This window comes from Paroedura picta, chromosome 4 (genome assembly GCF_049243985.1).
Source record: "Paroedura picta isolate Pp20150507F chromosome 4, Ppicta_v3.0, whole genome shotgun sequence".
Lineage (NCBI taxonomy): Eukaryota > Metazoa > Chordata > Lepidosauria > Squamata > Gekkonidae > Paroedura > Paroedura picta.
Genome location: NC_135372.1, coordinates 63,048,834 through 63,070,030, shown reverse-complemented (window position 1 = coordinate 63,070,030; position 21,197 = coordinate 63,048,834). Strand labels below are relative to the sequence as shown.

Sequence of the window (21,197 nt, the reverse complement as noted above, 5' to 3'; positions counted from 1 at the left end):
CCTCTAGAGCAGGGATCTCTTGGAGTCTACGGGAGCTCTGAAGTGGTGTGGAATGGGAATTGTTCTTTCCAGTCTACATAAGGCAGAGCTGCCATAGTAGTAGTAAAGGAGGGGAGAGGGAGAAAAAGGAGGGCTAAGGGTATGGGTAGTGATGTCACTCCTGGGGGCATGGCCAGCTCATACCACTTCAGCCTCGAAGTCTGAAAAATTATTTCAGGGGCTCTTCCATGGTCAAAAGCTTGACTGCTCTAGAGGATTTATGCTAACAGAAGGGGGTTATTTGTGCTGCTTTTCCCTCTCCCACACTAGATCTCAAATTTCTTAAGTATTTTCAAGATTTCTTACACAGTATTATATCTAACATCTATCTTGGTTCAACAAAATGCAAAACACTATTTTTACAGTGACATTCTGTATATTATAACCACATATTCTTTCTTTCTTAAAAACAAGTTAATTACCTGTTATCACATTTATATCTGGGTACTGGGTTTCACAGAGAGTAACCGCTTTGCTATCCTTTTCAAATGCCTCTCGGAGCTCTTTCTTGACAGCTGCTGAGCCACATAAACGGTACAGGCCTACAACCTAGGAGCAAAATCATAAACCTTACCATATGACCCAAGTTCACTATTTAAGGAGTATCAAGAAGTCAAATCAAATATTAAGCATCAATATACTTTTAAGTAGGAGGGTCAGGACATTGGTACAAAAATCCAGAATCTTAGAGAATTGGGATACAAACAGCCTGGAACATTTAGTGTATGGAAGAAGTTTTCACAAGAAATCTGTGTTGTATTAAGTATACTTCAGATACTAAAAGAAAAGTAAATCAGATTATGGGTTGGATCTAACCAGCATTTCTGCTGATGAAAAAGGGAGAGGATCCCCTTAAACCACTGAATGAATGTTTTGCTGGGGATCACTGAATGTGGATGTACTAAACCACATGGGATGGGGCTATTGTAAGGAGGGAAATTGGGTGAGACTGAGGGAAAAAACTGGCTGGATTCAACTCAATATTTCCAGGCATCGCTTGAGTTTCGATAAAAATGGTGCAATGATTCCGAGCCAATATGTAACCCTGAATAACTCAGCTTTAGGGCATTTGTAGTTTTTCTGGAAAGAGGTCTGAAAGGTTTGTAATTGGAAATCCCTCCTCAAAAAAGCTGAGTCAAAAAATAGGTATTTAGGATCCATTTCAGACCAACCTTATTTTTAAAATGTATGACATTTTAAGACCATAAAATGAAAAGGTGCCAGGTTATTATTTTCATAACACTAACACAATTTTACTTTAAGAGCTTTTGGATAGAGGAGGTACTTCACAGCTGGTTTATAGCTTTAGCTCTAAGCAAAAATAGAGAAGTGGTATCAATTAGTCTGAAGTGTTCACACAGCATTCCACATCTGGATACGCCACCAGAACTGCTTCTTGGACTGCCATTAGTCAAGTCTACACTACATTACCCATTCCAACATGTCCAAGAAACAGTTTTAGGTTCTGAAACAAATCAGGAGCACCATCTTACAAATGTCCTCCTGTGTATCTCAGAAATGGAAGTGTACACAGATAGGTGTTCTTCATAACTGATCTTAACTACAGAATGCCTTCCTATGAATACTTAAATGCCTCATTTACATATGGAGCATAATCTGAAGAGGTAGACTGAGTTGTATCACTTCAGGTTGCAGTTATATTATATATATATAAACTTCAGGGGAAGTTATGTTATGGATGCTCTCCTGTGTTAGAATTCCCAGATTATTGAAAAAATATCAAAGTGGGGGGAAAGTTCAGTCCTAGATGTTTGCATGTTGCAATCCTTTTCTGTTTACAAGGAATTTCTAACATAACGGAATTCTGGAAAAATCTAACCCCTCACTTGCAATCTGGAGGGATATAGTCCTTTCTACCACCTCAGGACTCTGGCATGTTATCACCACTTAGTCTGCTGTGTGTGTGTAGGCCACAACCTGAGAATCTTCCAGAAGTGTAAACCTTTCCTTCTTCTGCTGATATTTCAAAACCAGGGATTTAGAGACAAAAATAAAAGAGCACTATTAACATTCTAACAGCCTTCAACTTTGTAACCCATTTTAAGCTTTCAGAATGGAGCAGGCATAAATCAAATACAGGGCACGAATTGCCTGAAGTGGTAGAATACATTGAATAATGGGGCAATAAGCAATAGCAGCAGTTACACACTTTGAACTTATCGTGTGGTGACCACAGAAGCAATAAAACATGTATACTTTATCTATCAACATTGTTTATTACTACTTGAGATTCAATATGTAAGTTAGCTTGTAACTCTACAAGCTAGCTTTCCAAAAGTATTTCTTCCATTCCATTCTCTATGCCAAATCCTGAAGACCATTGAACTCTTCACAAACCTAGTAGATGTGTTGACCTCTTGGAAGGTACAGGTTCCTTTTGTTTTCTTTCCCTCACAAAGGACCACAAAGTCACTTTAGTTATTTATTTTATTGTAATAAAATAAATAAAAATATGAAGTCACATTACACATCTACCTTGCATGGTGGTCAGTATCACTTCTTTTTCTCCTCTTTCCCTGTGGCTTCTAGTGTTCTGTTCCCTCTCTTCTCCTATCAATTAGGATATGTTCCTTCTTTCTACTTCAGTGTTCCTCTTCCATTTTCACCCTTTCCTGGATGTGTAAGTTCTCATTCCTTCCCTTCACTATTTTAAAGGCACAGCAGTCTTGCCATACATCAAGAAAAAAAACAAGTTGGTATACAGAATGATAAACTGACATGAAGAAGAGCTGTTTTTCTTAATATCCCGCTTTTCACTACCTGAAGGAGTCCCAAAGCGGCTTATAATAACCATTCTTTTCCTCTCCCAATAATAGACCACCTGTGAGGTAGGGGAGGCTGAAGGAGCGCTAAGAGAAATGCTCTGCAAGAAGCGCTCTAACAGAACTGTGACTAGCCCAAAGACACCCGGCTGGCTGCATATAGAGGAGTGGGGAATCAAGTCTGGTTCTCCAGACTGGAGTCCACCACTCTTAAACATGACACCATGCTGGCTCTCACTACACCACAATTCCTCTCACACATTTTGTTAGAGAATTGCTTAAAACATGACACCAATGATGCAGAAGAACCTATCTGTATGATGTGGTATGTACTAGCATCTTGTTAAAACTTGGCATCTACAAAGCAATTGTATGTAGAACATTAACACAACACCCACCAAGCCTATATATACATACAGTATTTGCTGGCATATAAGACTACTTTCCCTCCCTGAAAAACATGCCTCCAAGTGGGGGGGTCATCCTATACGCCTGGTGCACTTCAGTTGGAATAGACATAGCTGCCCATAGTGCCCCATAGTACTGTAATATAATGTAACAAACTCTATATTTTGAGTGGAAATGTTGGGGGGTCATCTTATACGCCCAGTCGTCTTATATGCCGGCAAATACGGTATATATATTATAGTCCCATAAGCATCACATTTAAATCCAGCACAGAGGGGAGAAACCAAGCTCTGTGGATATTTTAGCCACAATTCTTTTGTTTTAAAAAATGACACCAACACCCTACCTGGTACAAATTAGGAGATTGACACATTAGTCTGGGTGTACTGTGTCACCTTGATCTTGCGGACGATTACAAAGGATTACCCAAACTAAGAGATATAAGGATGGAGTATCCAATGAAGTGCTTGTATTTTTCACACCTAGGGAAAAAACTGACTTCTGCTCCCAGTGTCAAACATGAAATACTGAAATACTGACACAGGTGAATTTTGTAAATTAAATTAAAAAAAATATTTTACCTGGCAGCCTCTCTTCTCAATCTCCATAATGCATTTCTTCATTAAGAGGGGCACCATCAAGCCTACATTTTCCTTCTCAACAACCTTCCGAACATCAACACCAAAAATTACCGGCTCTTGTTCTCCATCTAGTCCATTAAGAGAGTTCTCCCACTGTTCCAGAAGTGTCAGCTTGACATAAATAAGTCCTCTAGGTTCCAGCTTTACTGCCAACTGATGAGTCTTTGTCACTCGAAAAAGAGCAGGAAGAACCACTGTCCCATAGCAGCAGACCCGATTCTTCCTTGGCATGGGCTCCCAACTAAAGACCACAAGTTTTAAATGCTGGGCATTTTCAATTTCTATGTTGAAAGTGTGGTCCATGTCCAAAAATGTTGTTCGGCACGTCAACAAGGCAGTCCTTGCTTTATTAACGGAATCTACCTGAATGGCACAGAAGACATCTTTTGAGTCCATCCGTGGTGGTTTCAAATCCTCAGCTCCATAGAAATGAATGCTCATGAGCCCAGATATGTATTGGGAACATTTGGGCTGGTCAGAAAAGCTGTAATGTCTAAAAGCATCAATGTCAATTTCTGTTTTACTACCATTATTGTTTGGGAATGCCTCCTTCCCTTTCCCAGCCCTGCTTTCAGCTGCATGTTTCCCTGATTTTGTTATAAGCTCAGGGGAGTCTCCATCACTGAGGTAGCCTCCTTTACTGGAGGACTTGGAACTCCCACTGCTTTTCTTCTTGTAGTTGTGTTGGGACGACACACTGCTATCAAGGTGATACCGGCTTATAACATTCCTGCTAGCAGCTGATGTCATATTCCCAGAAGAGGGCAATGATGCATGGCCTATATCCTGACAATTATTTTTAAGCAAGGAAGAATTATCTGAACTATTATGGCTTGAATTTCCTTTGACACTCAGCTTCCTGCTGAGCTCTGGTAGCTTCTTCATTTTAATAGAAAGCTTCCTCACAGTTCTTGGGGATTTTATTTTATCAGGGAAAGACCAGTTTATTGAACCACCTTTTTTTGAAGGGTTAGGACTTGAAGGAGAACATTCAGCTGCTCCCGTTTCAGTTTTGCTTGCAGACAAGATCCCAGGTCCTTTGGAGAAAACAAGGGGGGGACAGGTTTTAGGAACTGTGAATTAAAAAAACAATCTTCTTTATAAAAAGCCTTTGAAATAAGAAACTACTGTTTTGTCATGATATAGAAAAGTATAGCACTATTCAGTAAGATACTGCGCATCAGTTGCACCCATACAGACAAGCACATACCTGTATAAATGTACTTTACAGGATTGTTCTGCCAAGAATAAATACTTAAAGATCAGGAACTTGACTCACCCTTGCTTTAAGAAATTCCACACCAAAGGGGACATATACAACCTAGGAACACCTGTCACTTATGCACTATTCCATATTAGAGATGCCAACCTCCAGGGGGAACCTTGAGGCGCAACTCCTCCAGACTGCAGAGATCAGTTCCCATGGAGAAAACAGATGCTTTGGAGGGTGAACTCTATTACACTGTACTCCAATTGAGGCCCCTGTCCTCTCTAGGCCCCATCCCCAAATCTCCAAGAGTTCCCCAACCTGGATCCCACAACCCTAACCCCCAGTCCCCCACAGGTGGTCACGGAAGACCTGGCAGCCCTATTTAGCTTCTTTAAGAGGAGGCCACTGAAGCAATTGCTATGTTTCAGGAGATTTCTTGCATGTAGAATTATAGGGTAAAATGTGCTGTGTCTATCATCTAAAAATCTGGAGGAGAAAGGAACAGAGAGAGGATAGTTTTTCTTGAATACCTATATCTTTGGCTATGAAAGCCAGTTTGGTGTAGTGGTTAGGAGCGCGGACTTCTAATCTGGCATGCCAGGTTCGATTCTGCGCTCCCCCACATGCAACCAGCTGGGTGACCTTGGACTCGCCATGGCATTGATAAAGCTGTTCTGACCGAGCTCTCTCAGCCTCACCCACCCCACAGGGTGTCTGTTGTGGGGAGAGGAATGGGAAGGCGACTGTAAGCCGCTTTGAGCCTCCTTCGGGTAGGGAAAAGCGGCATATAAGAACCAATTCTTCTTCTTCTTCTTCTTCTTTTAACGGCTGTACCCTAGCCTTTGCTTATTTCCTCAAGAGTCTTAGAACATTACTTCATAAGAATTTATTTTCTTTTGTTGGTACTATGCCCCCTTCTGCCTGTTATGGCAGGGTGGGTGTGGAATGCATTTGGGATTCAATTCTCTCCACAGTTCCAATTTGCTCTGTCTTCTCAGGACCCAGAATGTATGTCCTGAAAATCTGTCTGCTCCCAAATAATTTTCTATAGAACAGAAAAGCATGCAGGGGCTTCAATGAAGTTACATCAAGTCATGTTCTGATCCATGATAAGTAAACAAACAATTCATTCAACTATGTGAAGAAGAAAACTAAAGGCATGATTGAGAACCCCTGCATGTAATGACTCAGTGAAAGCAAATTTCTCCATTATAAGTCACATAATTGTTTTAAAAAGTCTCAATTCAGACATGACACCAAACAACAGTTAAATTACAATTAATCATGGTGTCTTAATTGGCAGCCCGTTATTACAAGTGTCAACCTTGCTATGCCTCATTGAAAGAAAGAAGTCAGACTGTGAAACAGAAAAATATCTTCAGGTATATCATAAATCTACTGGATAAAAAAAAAAACCCACAATGGCAACTCTCCCTATGAAAACATAAAAGCCAGCAGCAACTGTTCAACAATAGAGAAAGACTACAATTACTGCTGGATTTTGTATGATTTCTGCTATCAGTTGACCTACAGTAAACACAGAGGCTATCGAAGTATCAAAACAGTTATAGTCAGATATTCTCCTCCTAATATGTTTCATCTGATTTTCTAGTGTCAGAGAGCTCAACATAAAGGAAACAAGATCATTTTAACGCAACATTATACAAACCATATATTTTTATGGGTTTCAAGTCACACTATCAAATATTCTTACTAGCCATTAAATAGCTAGGTCAATTTTGCTGGATCTAAGCAGTTGCTCATTCACATAACTTAGTAGACATTGGCTGATTCTCACTTCATTAAGACAATATTTCAGTTTTCTTGTTGCTATTTCAAGATAGAAGAGGAGACGTATATCCTTCTAAATTCATTGGAGTTAATACACCTAAAATGTATAACTGCTTTTGATCACACTGCAAATCTCAAAGCATTAATATTCTTCAAAATCCTGAGGTTCCCGTTATTTGCCTCCTATAGTTAGCTGAATAGCTCTCTTCACATATACAAATTCACATGAGGTGACTTCTTTTTTAAAAGCTCTCTAGTTGAGGAAGATAATGCTGTACAAAGTCTGTTTTCCAGAAGCCTCAATGGATTTTCTTGTTTCTGCCAGTTGCTTCGTTTCTATTGAAGTTGTTTCCTTGCAGGGAATAGACTATTTCTAGCACGCCTGCTGTGCCTTTCTGGCAAGCAGCTCGTAAGAAATGTGGTGTTTGATAAAACTGGACAAAGGCTTCCCTTGTACTGCAAATCACAGCACAGTCCCACTAGTAGGCTGCTCTGAAGCATTCTATAGTAATCAGCGCCATGCTTCAGCCTGCTAACATTAATCTTCCCTTTCTGTCAGAAGTCTCTGGCAAAGGCTTAGAGAAGCAAGCCAAGATATTAAAAACTTTCCTCAGCTTCATTACAGCTGAAAAGTCAATCTAACATTCTTGACATTTGGCTTCTAACTTCCGGTGCTTCAGTACTTCTTCATCTTCTTTTTTGTAAGAATATGTTGAAAAGACACTGGAATAATTTGTTGCAAGCTGGCACCCACCCCCAGCCTTATCTAACACTCTTGCCATTAAACATTTCAAGCGTAATGGTTTCCCTACATATTCACTGGGAGAAATGGATTTCTGAAAACACATCCTCTTTTAGCTCTAGGTACTTATTCAGGCTATGCCACTTACATTCATACTCAGAAATGCTGAGTCAGGGAGTTTTGAGTGTTTTTTATTTTTAAAAATGTCAACTTTTTTACTTTCTTCATTTTGATCTGCCGTTATGTGAAGTTCTCTTGCCTTCAAACATATATCTCGTTCTTCATTGCTGACTCTGTTATATGGATTACTGTAAGCCTCACTAAAAATAGGACGTAGATATAACAATGCCAAAACGGATGAGAGATCAAGATGTGTGGCCGTGTTAGTTTACCTGTAGCAGTAGGAAAGCGCAAGAGTCCAATAGCAGAAACTGGGTATGAGCTTTCATGAATCACTACTCACTTCAGATACATTCAAGTCTGAAGAAGTAAACTGGACAAGGAATGTAAACTTTTTTAAAAAGTGGATTGTGTCCAAATCCATGCTCATAAGATTTGCACTCCCTTTAGCAGAGCTGTACTTATGGAAAAGAGAGAGGAGGAGCAGGCCTCCTCCCCTTGTCCCTCCTCACTCCAAGCTGACCCACACAGGTGCTTTCTGTGTAAGTCTTGCAACACCAGTAATCATCTTTTCAAGGATCAGAAGGGACTACAGGAATCAAAAGTAATGTGGTAAATTCTGTGCTCCATGCACAAAGGATTGGATACCAGCCAAAGTCAGCATTTATGCAGCAAAATATTTCATCCATGATGGTAAGCTATATTGTTCCAAGTCAAACCAGAAAATCTGCTCAAGACACAAATGCAATTGTGAGTGCTGTATGTCAAAACATTTCTATCAACTCAGTACAGGCCTTAAGACACACTTAGTACAAACGCTATTGGGGTTTGTTATATTACTGTGGGGGTGAGGGGGTTAATCAACCAGCTAAATGATTAATGATTTTAAAGCACAACTTTAATAAAACAGGATATTTATATTTTAATAAGTTAGTTAATTGTAATTTGGAAACAATAGCATTCATTTTTAATTGTAATGTCATTCAGTTTTATCATAGGCAATCTTGAAGTGACTTTTGCTATTCTATGAGTTAGTTGTTTAGCAAAGCTAGCAGCTAAAGCAGGTGGCTAGCAGAAGTTCTGCTATGCTTAGGGTTGCCAGGTCCCTTTTGCCAGCCAGCAGGGATGGGGGATACTTAACCGTAGAAAGAAAAGGTCCTGACCATGTTGCTGGGGTTGCACAGGAAGTGCTTCATGACATCTATTTCTGGGCAACACCAGAAACTCAATAATATAACCAGCTTCTACCATAGAGTTTTTGCCCAAATACCAGAGCATTACCTAGAAATTCCTGGTGTGTTGACATCACTTCCTGTTCAATGCCAGCAATGAGACCGGGTACATCTCCCTGCTGGCCAGGTGATCAGTGTAGGGTCTGGCAGCAGGGGAAGGGGTGTCTAGCTAGGCAGTTGATTTGGCCCTCAACACAGTAGGATTAGAAGGAAACCAGCCTTCACTACTGCTCCTGAATGAAAATAACATCATAATGGAACAAAAGAAAACAAAAAAACCTGCCAACCAGCATTGCATGCCTGGCTTCCTGCAGTATTTGACCCCCCCACCCCCTCTACAAGAGAAGTCACTGTGCTATTAAGAGACAGATTCTATTTATGTTAACAATGACAAAACCTAGGAGGTCATTAAAATCAATGGATTAGTTAATTATCATAGTACATTATTATAACAGGTAAATTTTAGAAATCTCTCCAACAGAAGGCCAGTGTTGTGTAGTGGATAAGAGTGGCAGCTTCTAATCTGGCGAGCCAGGTTTGATTCCTCGCTCCTCCACATGCAGCCAGCTGGGTGACCTTGGCCTCATCACACTCCTTAGTGCTGTTCTGACCAAGCAGGAATATCAGGGCTCTCTCAACCCCACCTACCTCACAGGGTGTCTGTTGTGGAGAGAGGAAGGGAAACCGCTTTGAGACTCTTTCAGGCAGTGAAAAAAGGAGCATGAAAACCAATTGATCTTTTAAGTAGTGCATCATCTTTTTTATACTCACTTTTATATTAACTTTTAAAAGTACTTGGCATCTGCATTTCATTGTCCCCACTGATGTGTGAGGGGAAATAGCCCTCATATAAACCTCAAGTAAATTTGATCATACAGCCACCAATGATTGAATGAAAAAGTTGAATGGCCTGTTTGTATAAGCAGCAAAAATTTCACAACAAAGAGAAACCACTAAAGCATCCCATGGAGATCACTGTAATTCATGATGCCAACCTTTGTGACCTGCACCTCCATGAAAGGGAGGAATCAAAGATCATACCCAAGTTCTTAGCAGATTGTACAGCTGTTACCTGCACACAATCTAGGCAGGGCAGTCATATTTCCTCACCCAGCCTGTTCCTACCTATCCACAGGACCTTTGTCATGGAGGGGTTGACATTCAGGTGACGCTGCTTGAGCCAACCCATCATTGGTTCCAAAAAACTGGAAAATATTATGGGGAGGGGTACAACCAGCTGTCCATTAGGAGGCAGAGCCGGGTGTCATCCTTATATTAATTAATTAATGTATACTGAGTTGCAAGGGAGGGTGGTATATAAATGCAAATACCCAAGCCCAAATCCCTGAACCAGCTGGGCTAGAGGGTGCATAAAGACGTTAAATAAGATGGGAGAGAGTACCGCACCCTGTGGAACTCCACAAGGGAGCTGGCAATTGTATGATTCCCATCATTACCCTCTGCCCAACATCCTGGAGAAAGGAAATCAGCCATTCGAGGGCTATCCCCTGCATTCCAGTGTTGGCGAAGGGGTGAGCAAAAAGCTACTATGTCAAATGCTGCCATGAGGTCAAACAAAACAAGCAGTGCTGACCCACCTTGATCCAGCTGAGGTCCTCTATCAGGGCAACCAAAGCTATCTCCACCCCATGGCCAGGTTGGAAGACAGACTCTAATGGATCATAGGCTAGAGCTTCCTCTAGATATGCTAAGAATTGGTCCACAGCTGCCCTTTCAACCACCTTCCCCAGAAACGAAAGATGTGAAATACGGTAGTAGTTGGCTGAGTCCCAAGGATCCATCAATTGCTTTTCCAGCAAAGGCCAAACCACTACCTCTTTTAGCCCCTTCAGGAATACTCCTGTAGATGGGATTATCTCTCAGAGATGGCCTCCTATTCTCATGTTGCTTGACAAGCAACCAAGAAGGACTGGAAACTAACAGGCAGGTGACTGGCCTCACCAAAGTGAGTAACCTATCCAATTCCATCATTCTCCCCAATGGCAGCTGAGGGGCCTCCAGTTCCCTTACTGTATCGTGGAAGGAAGGTCATGGTGGAGTGACAAGATTTTATTTGAGAAATAGATCACAAAGGCCTCACAACTGATTTCCAATTGGCTGTTGTTTAGACACCCTTCCTCAAGGGTGGTAAGAGGCCAAATTACCCTAAATAATTGTGTGGGCATGAACTGGTGGATGTGATAGCTGTTGCATAAAACTCATGTTTAGCAACCTTCACTGCCATCTCATATGTTTCCATAAGCGTCCTATAAGATGTTTCTTCAGCTTCCTCCAGACTCACTCTAGTCACTTTACTTCCTGTTTCCCAACTAATCATGTCTTCCATTTCTTCTCTTGTCCAACCTCCTCCCACTGCTGCACCTGCCATGTCCTCCACTTGTCAGAATCCCTGACCCTATTTTAACTTAGCCAAACATGATGTAACAAACTGTAGACAAATTATCATCCTCGTGCTTTAATACTATTCAGAGATGTCCATCTTTAAACAGCTCCGTGGTATTAAATAAAAGAGTAAGGGGTAAGTGGGAGGAGAGTGGGCGGGCGCTGTCCGGAATAAAAACTCGGAGGAAGCGAGTGAAGCAGCTCCTGATTCGCTCCCCCGAGTGCCACTCCAGGGCCAGGTGGCCAATGGGGAGGCGCGGAAAGCGCGCCTCTCCACTGGCCACTTGGCCTGCGCCGCCGACTCTCCACTCTTCCGAGGCCGCCGTCGCCTCAGCGCCCGCAGCACAGTGAGTTGGCCACGGGCGCTGGCATGACCGCTGCGGAGGAGCCTCCCCACACGCTGCTGGGCTGAGGGAAACCTCCTTTACCTCCGCCCGCCGACACCCCTTCCCTCACCTCTGCGCTCGCCCCTACCCCCCCTTGCGCCTCCCCAAATGGCTCTCCGCACCCTGCCAACAAGTCCTTCCCACCCTGGCCTGCACGTCCCTTCCCAGGCCCCATTTGCTTGCCATTTGCCCTGTCGGCCACTTCCCCGCTGCTTTCGTTCCCTTCCCGCCGCTGCCAGGCCACTAAGGCCACCTGCCCACGCACCGCCCCAATTCCGGAGCCCTCGCTGCCGCCGTCGTCACCCCTGGCCCCTGGACAAACCAATAGCAACTGGCCGGGGCCGCGCCCACCAGCTACGTGGAGCCGGCCCTCACTTGCCTCACATCGCCCCCGGACGCTGGCCGCACCGATGGCTACAGGGCGGGGCCGCGCCCGTGAACAACACTGAGCCGACCCGCTGCCTCCGCCACACCTCACTGCAGTCGCCCCCAGAACTGAGCCGCTGCCACGGCCTCGCCTTGCTATCCTCTTCCTCCAGCCGTTGCCCTGTCGCACGCCCCGATCCTCCGGCCTGCGACCACATCCCTGGCCTACAGGTACTAGCGCCCTCTGTATTCTAAGGACAGCGGGCTTTATTTCTAGTATGTCTATATTTTACTTGGTGAGGGTTTTTTTTTTTAATGGAAGCTCTGAGCTCTTAGGAGCTTTAATTTTCATAATAATCAGTAAGATGTTAAAATAAAAGAGCAAAGTGTTAATAATCCTTTTCAGTTCCTCAGGAAATACTATTATTATTTATCCTCATGTTTTTAAAAAGCTTTAAGAATGCTAGGGATAATTCTGTAGTTACTGTGCTCAAATAGTTGAAACAGCAAACACCAGTTAATATAACAACAGCTATACCAATGGACAGAAGCTTATGTTCAGAATAGTGTTAATCATCCAAACAAGATTTTCCATTTGTACAGGCAATTATGACTTTTTTCCTAATTTTCTATTATTATTGTTGTTGTTGTTTAATTTATATCCCGCCTCCCCCCGGAGGCTCGAGGCGGGTCACATAAAATCAATCCCCTAAAAACAGTAATAAGAACAATAAAACAGTACATTAATCACAACAAGGCAAGACAAGAATGGCAGCCAGGTTCATGCAACTAACCCAATTTCCATAACCCCACTAAAAGGAAGGGGAAAAAAACAGCCTTCTTCTTAACTCCTGAATGTTTGCAAGAAATACTGTGTTGCAAGCAAGAGGGATTCATACTAAGCAAGTGAAATAGTGACTTTGAAGTGTGAATGGTTTGTCACCTGCTGAGAATTCAACTCATTAAGTTTTTCTGTGGTCAGAAAGTTCAAGACCTGCTTTTAAGTTGCCCTTCAGGAGGAACGATTCTGTTGCCAGGTTTAAAAATACACATGCAGAGTTGGAAGATAAAGTTGCTTTCACTATAAAGAAGAGTCAATGTGTTATTGGCCTCCAACTGGTTTAAGAATTGGAAGAAGGGGAGAAAGAGCAGAATAAAAATGCACAGCTATCTTCAAATCACAGCCCCCCATGACCCATTCTCCTGCTTTCTGCCCCACTCCCATCTTCAGCTTTCTCTCACCCTGGCAGCTTCTACCCCAGAAAACTATGGCCCAGTTATCCAGAGCCAGTGTCAGGCTGGGCCCAGGTACATGGTAGGAAACCACAAAAACTTGTAGAATGCACCTCATTTTATCCTGTATCTGCTTCCCTACACTATTTACTCTTTACCTACCCTTGGGAACTCCCATATTATTACCTTTCCCTGCATCTTTCCTTCCTTCCCACCCACCTACCAACCTTTACAATGCAATTTACAATGTTCTTCTCTCCTCCATTTGATTCTCACAACAACCCTGCAAGGTAAGTAATGCTGAGAATGGTGAAATGGCCCAAGGTCAAACAGTGAGTTTCCAGAGCAGAGTGGTGATTCAGACTTGGGTCTCTCAAATCATAATATGAAACTCTAGCCCCAGAATTACCAACCAGAGCTCTGTGGACCCCCGGGGATCCGTGACAGCTCTGAAGGGGTTCTGCGCAGACTCTGAAGTAAGGGAGGGGTCCAGGTTGCATTTTCAGCTCCTACTCTTATTTCTGGCCTACATGAGGCAGAGCCATCATACTAGTAGTAAAGGCAGTGGGAGGGGGAAAAATGAGGGCTAAGGGTGCAGGTAGTGATGTCACTTTTGGGTGTGTGGCAGGGGGGCATGGCCAGATGACACTTCCGGTTCTCCTTGAACTCTGAAAAATTAGTTCAGGGGGTCTTCCACAGTCAAAGGGTTGAAAAAGGCTGCTCTAAGCATATTGGCTTTCACCAAGTGGCTGCCATTAAATAGTAGCAAGCAGCCAGTCCTATGCGAGTCATGTAAACCAGTGGTCTGCAACCTTTTTTAGGCTGTGGACCGGTGTGGGGGGAGGGCGATTTGGCTGCCGCACATGCATGGCAGCCCATGCGCAAACGTGCATGGGCGGTAGGTCTGCGCATACACGTTTGCACCATGCGCAAATGCAAATGTGGGGTTAATTTTGCACATGCACAGGTCTGCACATGCACATTTGCACCATGCACAGCTGCAAATGCACATGCACGGCACTTTCACACATGTGCGAAAATACTGCATATGCACGTTTGCGGCCGCACATGGCGCAAGCGCAGACCTGCCACGCATGCGCGTTTACGCCGGTGGCCACGCTTCCCTCTCCCCCCCTGCAAAAAGAAGCTTGCCGGGCTGCAAGCTAATCGGCCGCTTTAGTTTCTCACTGTGGGGGGGCGGGGAGGGCCGCGGCCCCGTGGTTGGGGACCACTGATGTAAACCATTTTGTATCAAACTCGATGGCTGCTGCCAGGCCAGGACCCAATGAGTCCTTCCCCTCAAAGATGAAAACAGTCCTGAAAACAGCCCTGCCCCATGAATTTTATTGGCAGAAACTAAAGATTAGCAAAACTGTTGCAGTTGCTTAGCAACCCCAAAAATTCTTAGACAGTTATCCCCCCAAACTTAGGAGGTTGCAAGCTGTGTCCTCCAATGATGGATTGAAGCAACTGCTTTTGATGCATTTCCTGGACTCCTGCATTTCCTGGACTCTTGTCAAGTACCTCCAGCACCATGGATGTAGAGTAAGTGGGGGAAAAGAGATGATATTGGGTTTCAGTCCACCCCCCACAAAAAGCAGGGTTTTGCTCCCTGAGTGGAGAGCAACTTGCAATCCCAGAAACTATGAAAGTCTGTGTGCTTAGCCCAGGGGTATCCAAATTGTGACCCTCCACATACCCATGGACTACAATTATCACGAGGCCCTAACAGCATGAGCATCTGGAAGACCACAGTTTGGCCACCCTACCAAAGTTTCAGAGAGCAAGGATACACCAGCCAAAAATCCTTCATTGTAAACAAACCAGCGATCACTCCACTCTTTAGAGATATCTACTTATACAACTGGACAGGAAACTAGAAGTTCTGCCTCTATTTCTGGCCCAAATAGAGGCCCTCAGTGATCCTCTTACTCCTTGCCACCTTCTTAGCCCTCAGCGCTAAACTGAATTATCTTCAGCAGCCAATTCCCACCTCTTTCTTCTCAACTAATGCTATCCAATGAAATCTCTTTGAGCAGCCTGTCACTCAAAGGCTCTCTGGCTAAGCAGGGCAATAAGCCTTCAGTCCATCATATGTAGACAGCACATGATAAACATTGAATAGCACTGTAATTTTAAACTTTTTGAACTCCTTTGTTAATATATGTATTTTATTGTTTTTGTGAGAAAGCAAGACCTAACGAATCGTTATTTTATTTATTTATTAGATTTTTATACCATGTTCCCATATGGCTCAGGGTGGCTTACATGTCATGTCACAGGGTGATACATGGAATGACCTCAACATATAACTTAGTTAAAAGTAACATCAGCAATAGTCCAACAGTGGTTCTAAATCAACACAATTTCAATGGTCTTAGTCAACAACAATACACCAGGAACGACAACTTAGACAAGGCTACCAGAGAGGTCAGACTGGTTCAGGCCATGGAAGGGGATGTCTGAGGGGGACCAGTGGAGGTTACTGGGTTCAGTTGGTCTCAGGCAAATGCCTGGTGGGGGAGCTCCCTTTTGCAGGCCCTGCAAATTGGGGGGGGGGGGTTAGGCAGGGCCCTGATCTCTTCAGGGAGCTCAGTCCACCAGGTGGGGGCCAGGACAAAAAGAGCTCTGGCCCTTGTTGAGGACCGACATGCTTCTTTGGGGCCAGGGGTCACCAGCCAGTTGGCGGTAGCGGAGCATAATGCTCTTTTGGGGTATAGGCAGAGAGACAGTCTCTCAGGTACACTGGACCCAGACTGCATATGGCCTTGAAGGTAAGAATCAAAACCTTAAATCTGATCCAGGTTTCTGGCAGAGTGGGCTACTGATAGACAAACTCCATCCAGGTTGAATAAACGTGCTTCTTTGTTTGGTCCCTTCCTACCTAGCCACAGGACCTTCGTCTTTGAAGCATTGAGTTTCAGACGACTCAGTTTGTGCTATTTCCCCACTGCTTCCAGGCATCTGGCTAAGGTTTCTGGGGGGGGGGGGGATCGGGGCAGTCATCCATCAGGAGGAAGAGCTGAGTGACATGTGCATGTCATGTGGGTGACAACCCATCCCAAACCTCTGCACCAGCTGAGCAAGAGGGCGCATGAAGATGTTAAATAAAATAGGACAGAGGATTGTTCCCTGTGGGACTTCACATGTGAGCTGAAGTTTTCTCCAGGAATGCTGATATTTGGTTCACCACAGCCCTTTCAACTAACTTCCCTGGGAACACTGGGTGCGAGACGGGGTGATAGTTAGGCTTCTGCGGATCCAGGGATGGTTTTTTGAGTAATAGGCATACCACCACTTCTTTTAGTCCTTCCGAGAATTCTCCCATTAAGAGACAGAGAATGATTATTTCCGGGAGGGGGACCCAATTCTTATGTCCATTGATTTTAGGAGCCACAATGGGCATGGGTCTAGTGAGCAATTGGTTGGCCTTGTTGCCGTTAGCATCCTGTCCACTTCAGCTAATGGGAGTCGTCTGAAGTAACTTAGTGTTCTTTCCAAGGATGGCCAAGGGGCCTCTAGTTAACTTTCTGTGTCCAAAGTTGGGGGGAGGCCATGGTGGAGAGTTGAGATTTTGTCTGCAAAGTGACTCGTGAATGCCTCACAGCTAATATCCAGTTGGTTATTATTGGTTACTCCTGAGTAAACATACACAGAATTCCCTATGCACAATGTGCAAGTTAACTAACTACATTAAGGCAATATCAACGATTCTGAAAGCACCAATGTTTGAAAATATGTGTTAGTTCACTACCAGTGATGACACAGACTTCTGTCAAAAAAAAGTGTACAGAAAATATTTTCCCTACAGCATTCGACAAGAATGATTCACTGCAATGTAAACCTATAAAGACTTACAGATACTGCTTTGTTGGAACAGAATGTACTATCCAGAACTCCACATTAATACAAAACAGAACCTATTTGCCCTGTTGCTCTTTATGCAGTCATTCTGTCTTGATGAGCTGTCATTTCAATTTTGACTGAAATTAACTGTAGACACCTTAAGAGGATTAAAAGAATCACTGAGCACTTCTCAGCAATAAAGCCAATTACTTAACAGCAGGGACTCACCTAATCAATTAATGCATTCAATGTGATCCCTATTCAACACACAAGCAATGCTGCATTTAAAATACCGTCATTAACTCAATATGTAGGAAACTGCATAGGACTACTCTGCAATCAATTCTACCATGGCTTGTTATAGGCATATACATAATCAAAAATCAATCTTAATTTAGTTAAGCAACAGATTTTCCTCTATAATACCAAAGCCTGTATTGATCTCCTCCCTACGAACCGTGCATACCACAGGACATTAATTGACATCAGCAAGTGCAATACAGGTGTTAAGAAATTTATGCCTGAATCAATGTACCATTGTTTTTCTGCAACAATCACACTTTGACCTCTGAAGCTGTCAAAGTAACCATTATTAGCAATTTAGCAGAAGCCAACAAAAATGACAAGATGCTGTTGGAGCATATTTTTTCATACCCACCAAAAAAGGCATGGGAGTAACGCATGAAGGAATTCTAACCGATTCCCTTAGTAGCTAAAGTTGGTTTAGAGCCAGTAAATGTCATCTGAGAGAGAGAGAGAGAGAGCACTACTCTCATTTGGAAATCCTCACTTCGGAAATATGAACTGAAACTGAGTGCTTCAGTAAAAGCAGCTATTGAACAAATTCTTCTCCTTCAGCAAGTTAGAATCAGAACTCTTCTCTAAAATCAGTTAGGACACATATAAACCAATATTTAAAAATCTGTGGGTGAAAGAACTTTGAAGCTACTGGTAAATAAACAGAATCATACAGCTGGAAGGGGCCATACAGGCCATCTAGTCCAGCTACATGCTCAATATAAGGTCAGCCTAAAGCATCCTTGACAACTTCTGCAATTACAAAATGTACCAATTGATACGGTTTGTTCCTGTGACACAAAAGTCCTGGAGCGGAGGGGGGAGGGAGCCCCCACCAGTGCTTGCCCCTGTCCCAAGCAACCACAGCCTCATCATTGGTGCTGCTGGGGGGGGGGGGTGGGCAAGCCAGTCCCCACCAGCGCTCCCACCACCCCGAGTGGCTCTGGCTGCGGCCTTGCCAGGACTTGGCTAGACTGCCTGGGTTGGCGGTGGGAGGAACAGAGTCCCCACCAGTTCTCCCACCCCACCTCAGGTAGGCCAAGGCTATGAAGGCTTCAGTGGGCTTTTTTGGAGCTGCGAGGGGAGGAGCGGAGTCCCCACCAGCACTCCCCCCTACCTCTCCATGCCTCAGTTCCCCTATATATGTTATCATATCTATATCTATATAGATATATAAAATAAATGTGCAGAGTACTTCTGACAATGTCTTGCCCCTCTAATTGGCCCTTGGGGGGGAAGGCCCTTTCCTGAGGGCCAATCAGAGGGCTGGCACACCGTGGAGCCCATGTGTACTTCCTCGCTGCTGCTGCAGCCTCAGAAGGCTGCCTGCCTTCTCTGCTGAGGTTGGCCCCCTTGCTGCTACCAGGCCTGGGAAGCCCACCTGCCACCTCTGCCCACCACCTTGGTACTACCAGGGGTTGGAAAGTCTGCAATACCACTGCCACGTGCCCCCTCATGACAACTAGCGGCTGTAGCCCTTACCTGGACTTCCCCCCGGGAAATAACTGTGCAGCAGGTTTCCTTGCAGGGTCAACTAACAACCCAGCTGCCCTTCCCATTCCCTGGACTCCCAGCCTCATGGGCAGAGCTTTCAGACAGCATGTCTGCTGCCTTACCACTCTGCGCCACAAGAGGCTCATATACTGTTTCATTCTTAATCAACACATCAACATACACCTGGTGCTCAGTGAGAAGCCTACCTAAAGCATGAAGAGGAAGTTCCAGTCTCACCAGACATCAATTTTTGATTAGTTAGTACATACTTCTGCCGCCCAAAGTGTAAAAGTGGGAGGAATCCAGGCTCATCCCAGAACTCCAGGATGCACAAAGGAATCTTCTCTTTATACATCCACCTACCTTAAACCTAAAGGACTGGATCCTAGGCAAGTCTTAGTAAGTCTTATAGAAATTGATATTTTCATTGGACATGGAAAAGTCTTAGTGTATTAGCTGAATGTTATGTACAAACACTTTACTGTGTGAGTGTTTTACCGACATCATTTCATAAAAACTACCACTTTCACAGGAATATTAAATGCAACTATTATAGCGTTATAGGAGGTGAGACAATCACACTTCTCTTACCTCCTGAAGAACCTTTTAACGTAGAACTATCCTCAGTTACAAACCCACTCAGAATAGTGCATGCAGGCTTTGGCTTCTGTACTTGCAAATGTTCCACGGAATGTACACAACTGACTTGGCTAGTTTCCCTGGACTGAGCATCTCCAGTATAGCTGAAAGACTGCGGATGATCTTCATTATGCACTACAACTTTAATCAAGTCATTTGCAGAGGATATCTTGCAATTCATAGCTTGGGAGTCTGAATTGTCACCATTATTATGAACAAAACATGGGAAATCAGTCTCATCTTCAGGGATAGGATTGTACCATATTTCTCCTTCATCATCTGCATCATTATCTTCACCAAATTCCAAAGTACGGTTTCGTAATGCCAAATGGCTTGCTCCATTCACAGTAGCATGTGCAGAACCATCTCTTCTGGGAAAGGTCTGAGGCATTTTGGGATCAAGCAAAGGACTGGGAGATCCGAGTACCTGGTGAGTTTCTCTTGACATTTTCTTGTGATAACTTCCTTTCTCCAGGTTAGGTGTTCTTGGAGAACTCTGATGTAACCAGTTTTGTTTCTTAGACACCGTGATACTAGCAATTCGAGGCTTGCGCTCAGCCATTTCACTAGAGTTAAAGTTCTTAAATTCTCTTCTGCTCACAGAGGGTATGTAAACATTTTCAATCAAATCTAGTATGAAAAAAGAGGACAACATTTAGAATATTTGCACAGCTTACATCACTGCAATCATGTTCATACTAAATGTACCACAATACAACACTGCACATTATATTGAAACTAGTATCAAAGCCCATTTTAAGAATGGGCTTTGAAAGGGGTGGCAGGCAGGAGGGCGTGAGAGGGTGGCCGCGGCTCCCTTTGACATGCAAAGCGGGCTAAAGGGAGTGGAAAGCCCCCCCCGCTGGCGGCCACAGGACTTTGCAGCCCACCAGGAGACTGCAACCCCCCCCCGCCGCTCCCTCCCAGCAGGGGCGTACCTGCAGGCCACAAAGCCCTGTCGCTGCCTCTCTCCTCGTGGGCAACAATGGAGGCCGCAGCCACAAGGCTTCTAGCAGGCAAGGAGGGAGGGTGGGAGCTGGAGGGGAGGGCCAATCAGGGTGGACCTGGATGGACAGGGCCCTGGACAGTCTCCTCTTCCCAAATATATAAGGAAGTGAAATAGTGTTAAGGATATATAGCGTCTAATTTTTTTCATAAATTTCTAAAAACATATTGAAATAGTACTGCGCAGAGCTCTCCTCCTCCTCCTCCGCCCGCCCGTCACCAAGCCAACCTCCGCACAATCCCCAAGGGTGCTGGGCCTGCCGTGCGGCCTCCGCACCCACTCCAGAGGCCAGGAAGAAGACGCTGAGGAGCCCTCGAGGAGCGCCCAGGGCAGCCTCTAAAGGACAAGCCGCCGCGGCTGCTGAGAAGAAAAATGGCTCTCACCTCACCCTCAGGACTACGGTACAGTTATGACATTCTGCGGGGGGGGGGGCTCACCGCTAGCGCCCGCTGTATTTAGACTACAGTGGGCGTATTTACTAGTTATTTAATAAACAAGAACAGCAACTCTTGTCAGTTTCATCCTTCTAAGCCCCCTTTAATGGACTTATTAGGGTGTAAT

General features: G+C 44.1%; 1 protein-coding gene across 1 annotated transcript in view; it reads right to left on the bottom strand.

The window, feature by feature from the left end:
• Window positions 1-21,197, bottom strand: part of SYDE2 (synapse defective Rho GTPase homolog 2) — a 56,994-nt gene that overhangs the window by 27,858 nt on the left and 7,939 nt on the right. Inside the window, exons 2-4 of the mRNA XM_077333139.1 lie at window positions 19,583-20,260; window positions 3,812-4,908; window positions 462-588 (exon numbers count right to left, since the gene is read on the bottom strand). Coding sequence (XP_077189254.1) covers window positions 462-588; window positions 3,812-4,908; window positions 19,583-20,260 — 1,902 coding nt within the window. The remainder of the gene's footprint in view (window positions 1-461; window positions 589-3,811; window positions 4,909-19,582; window positions 20,261-21,197) is intronic.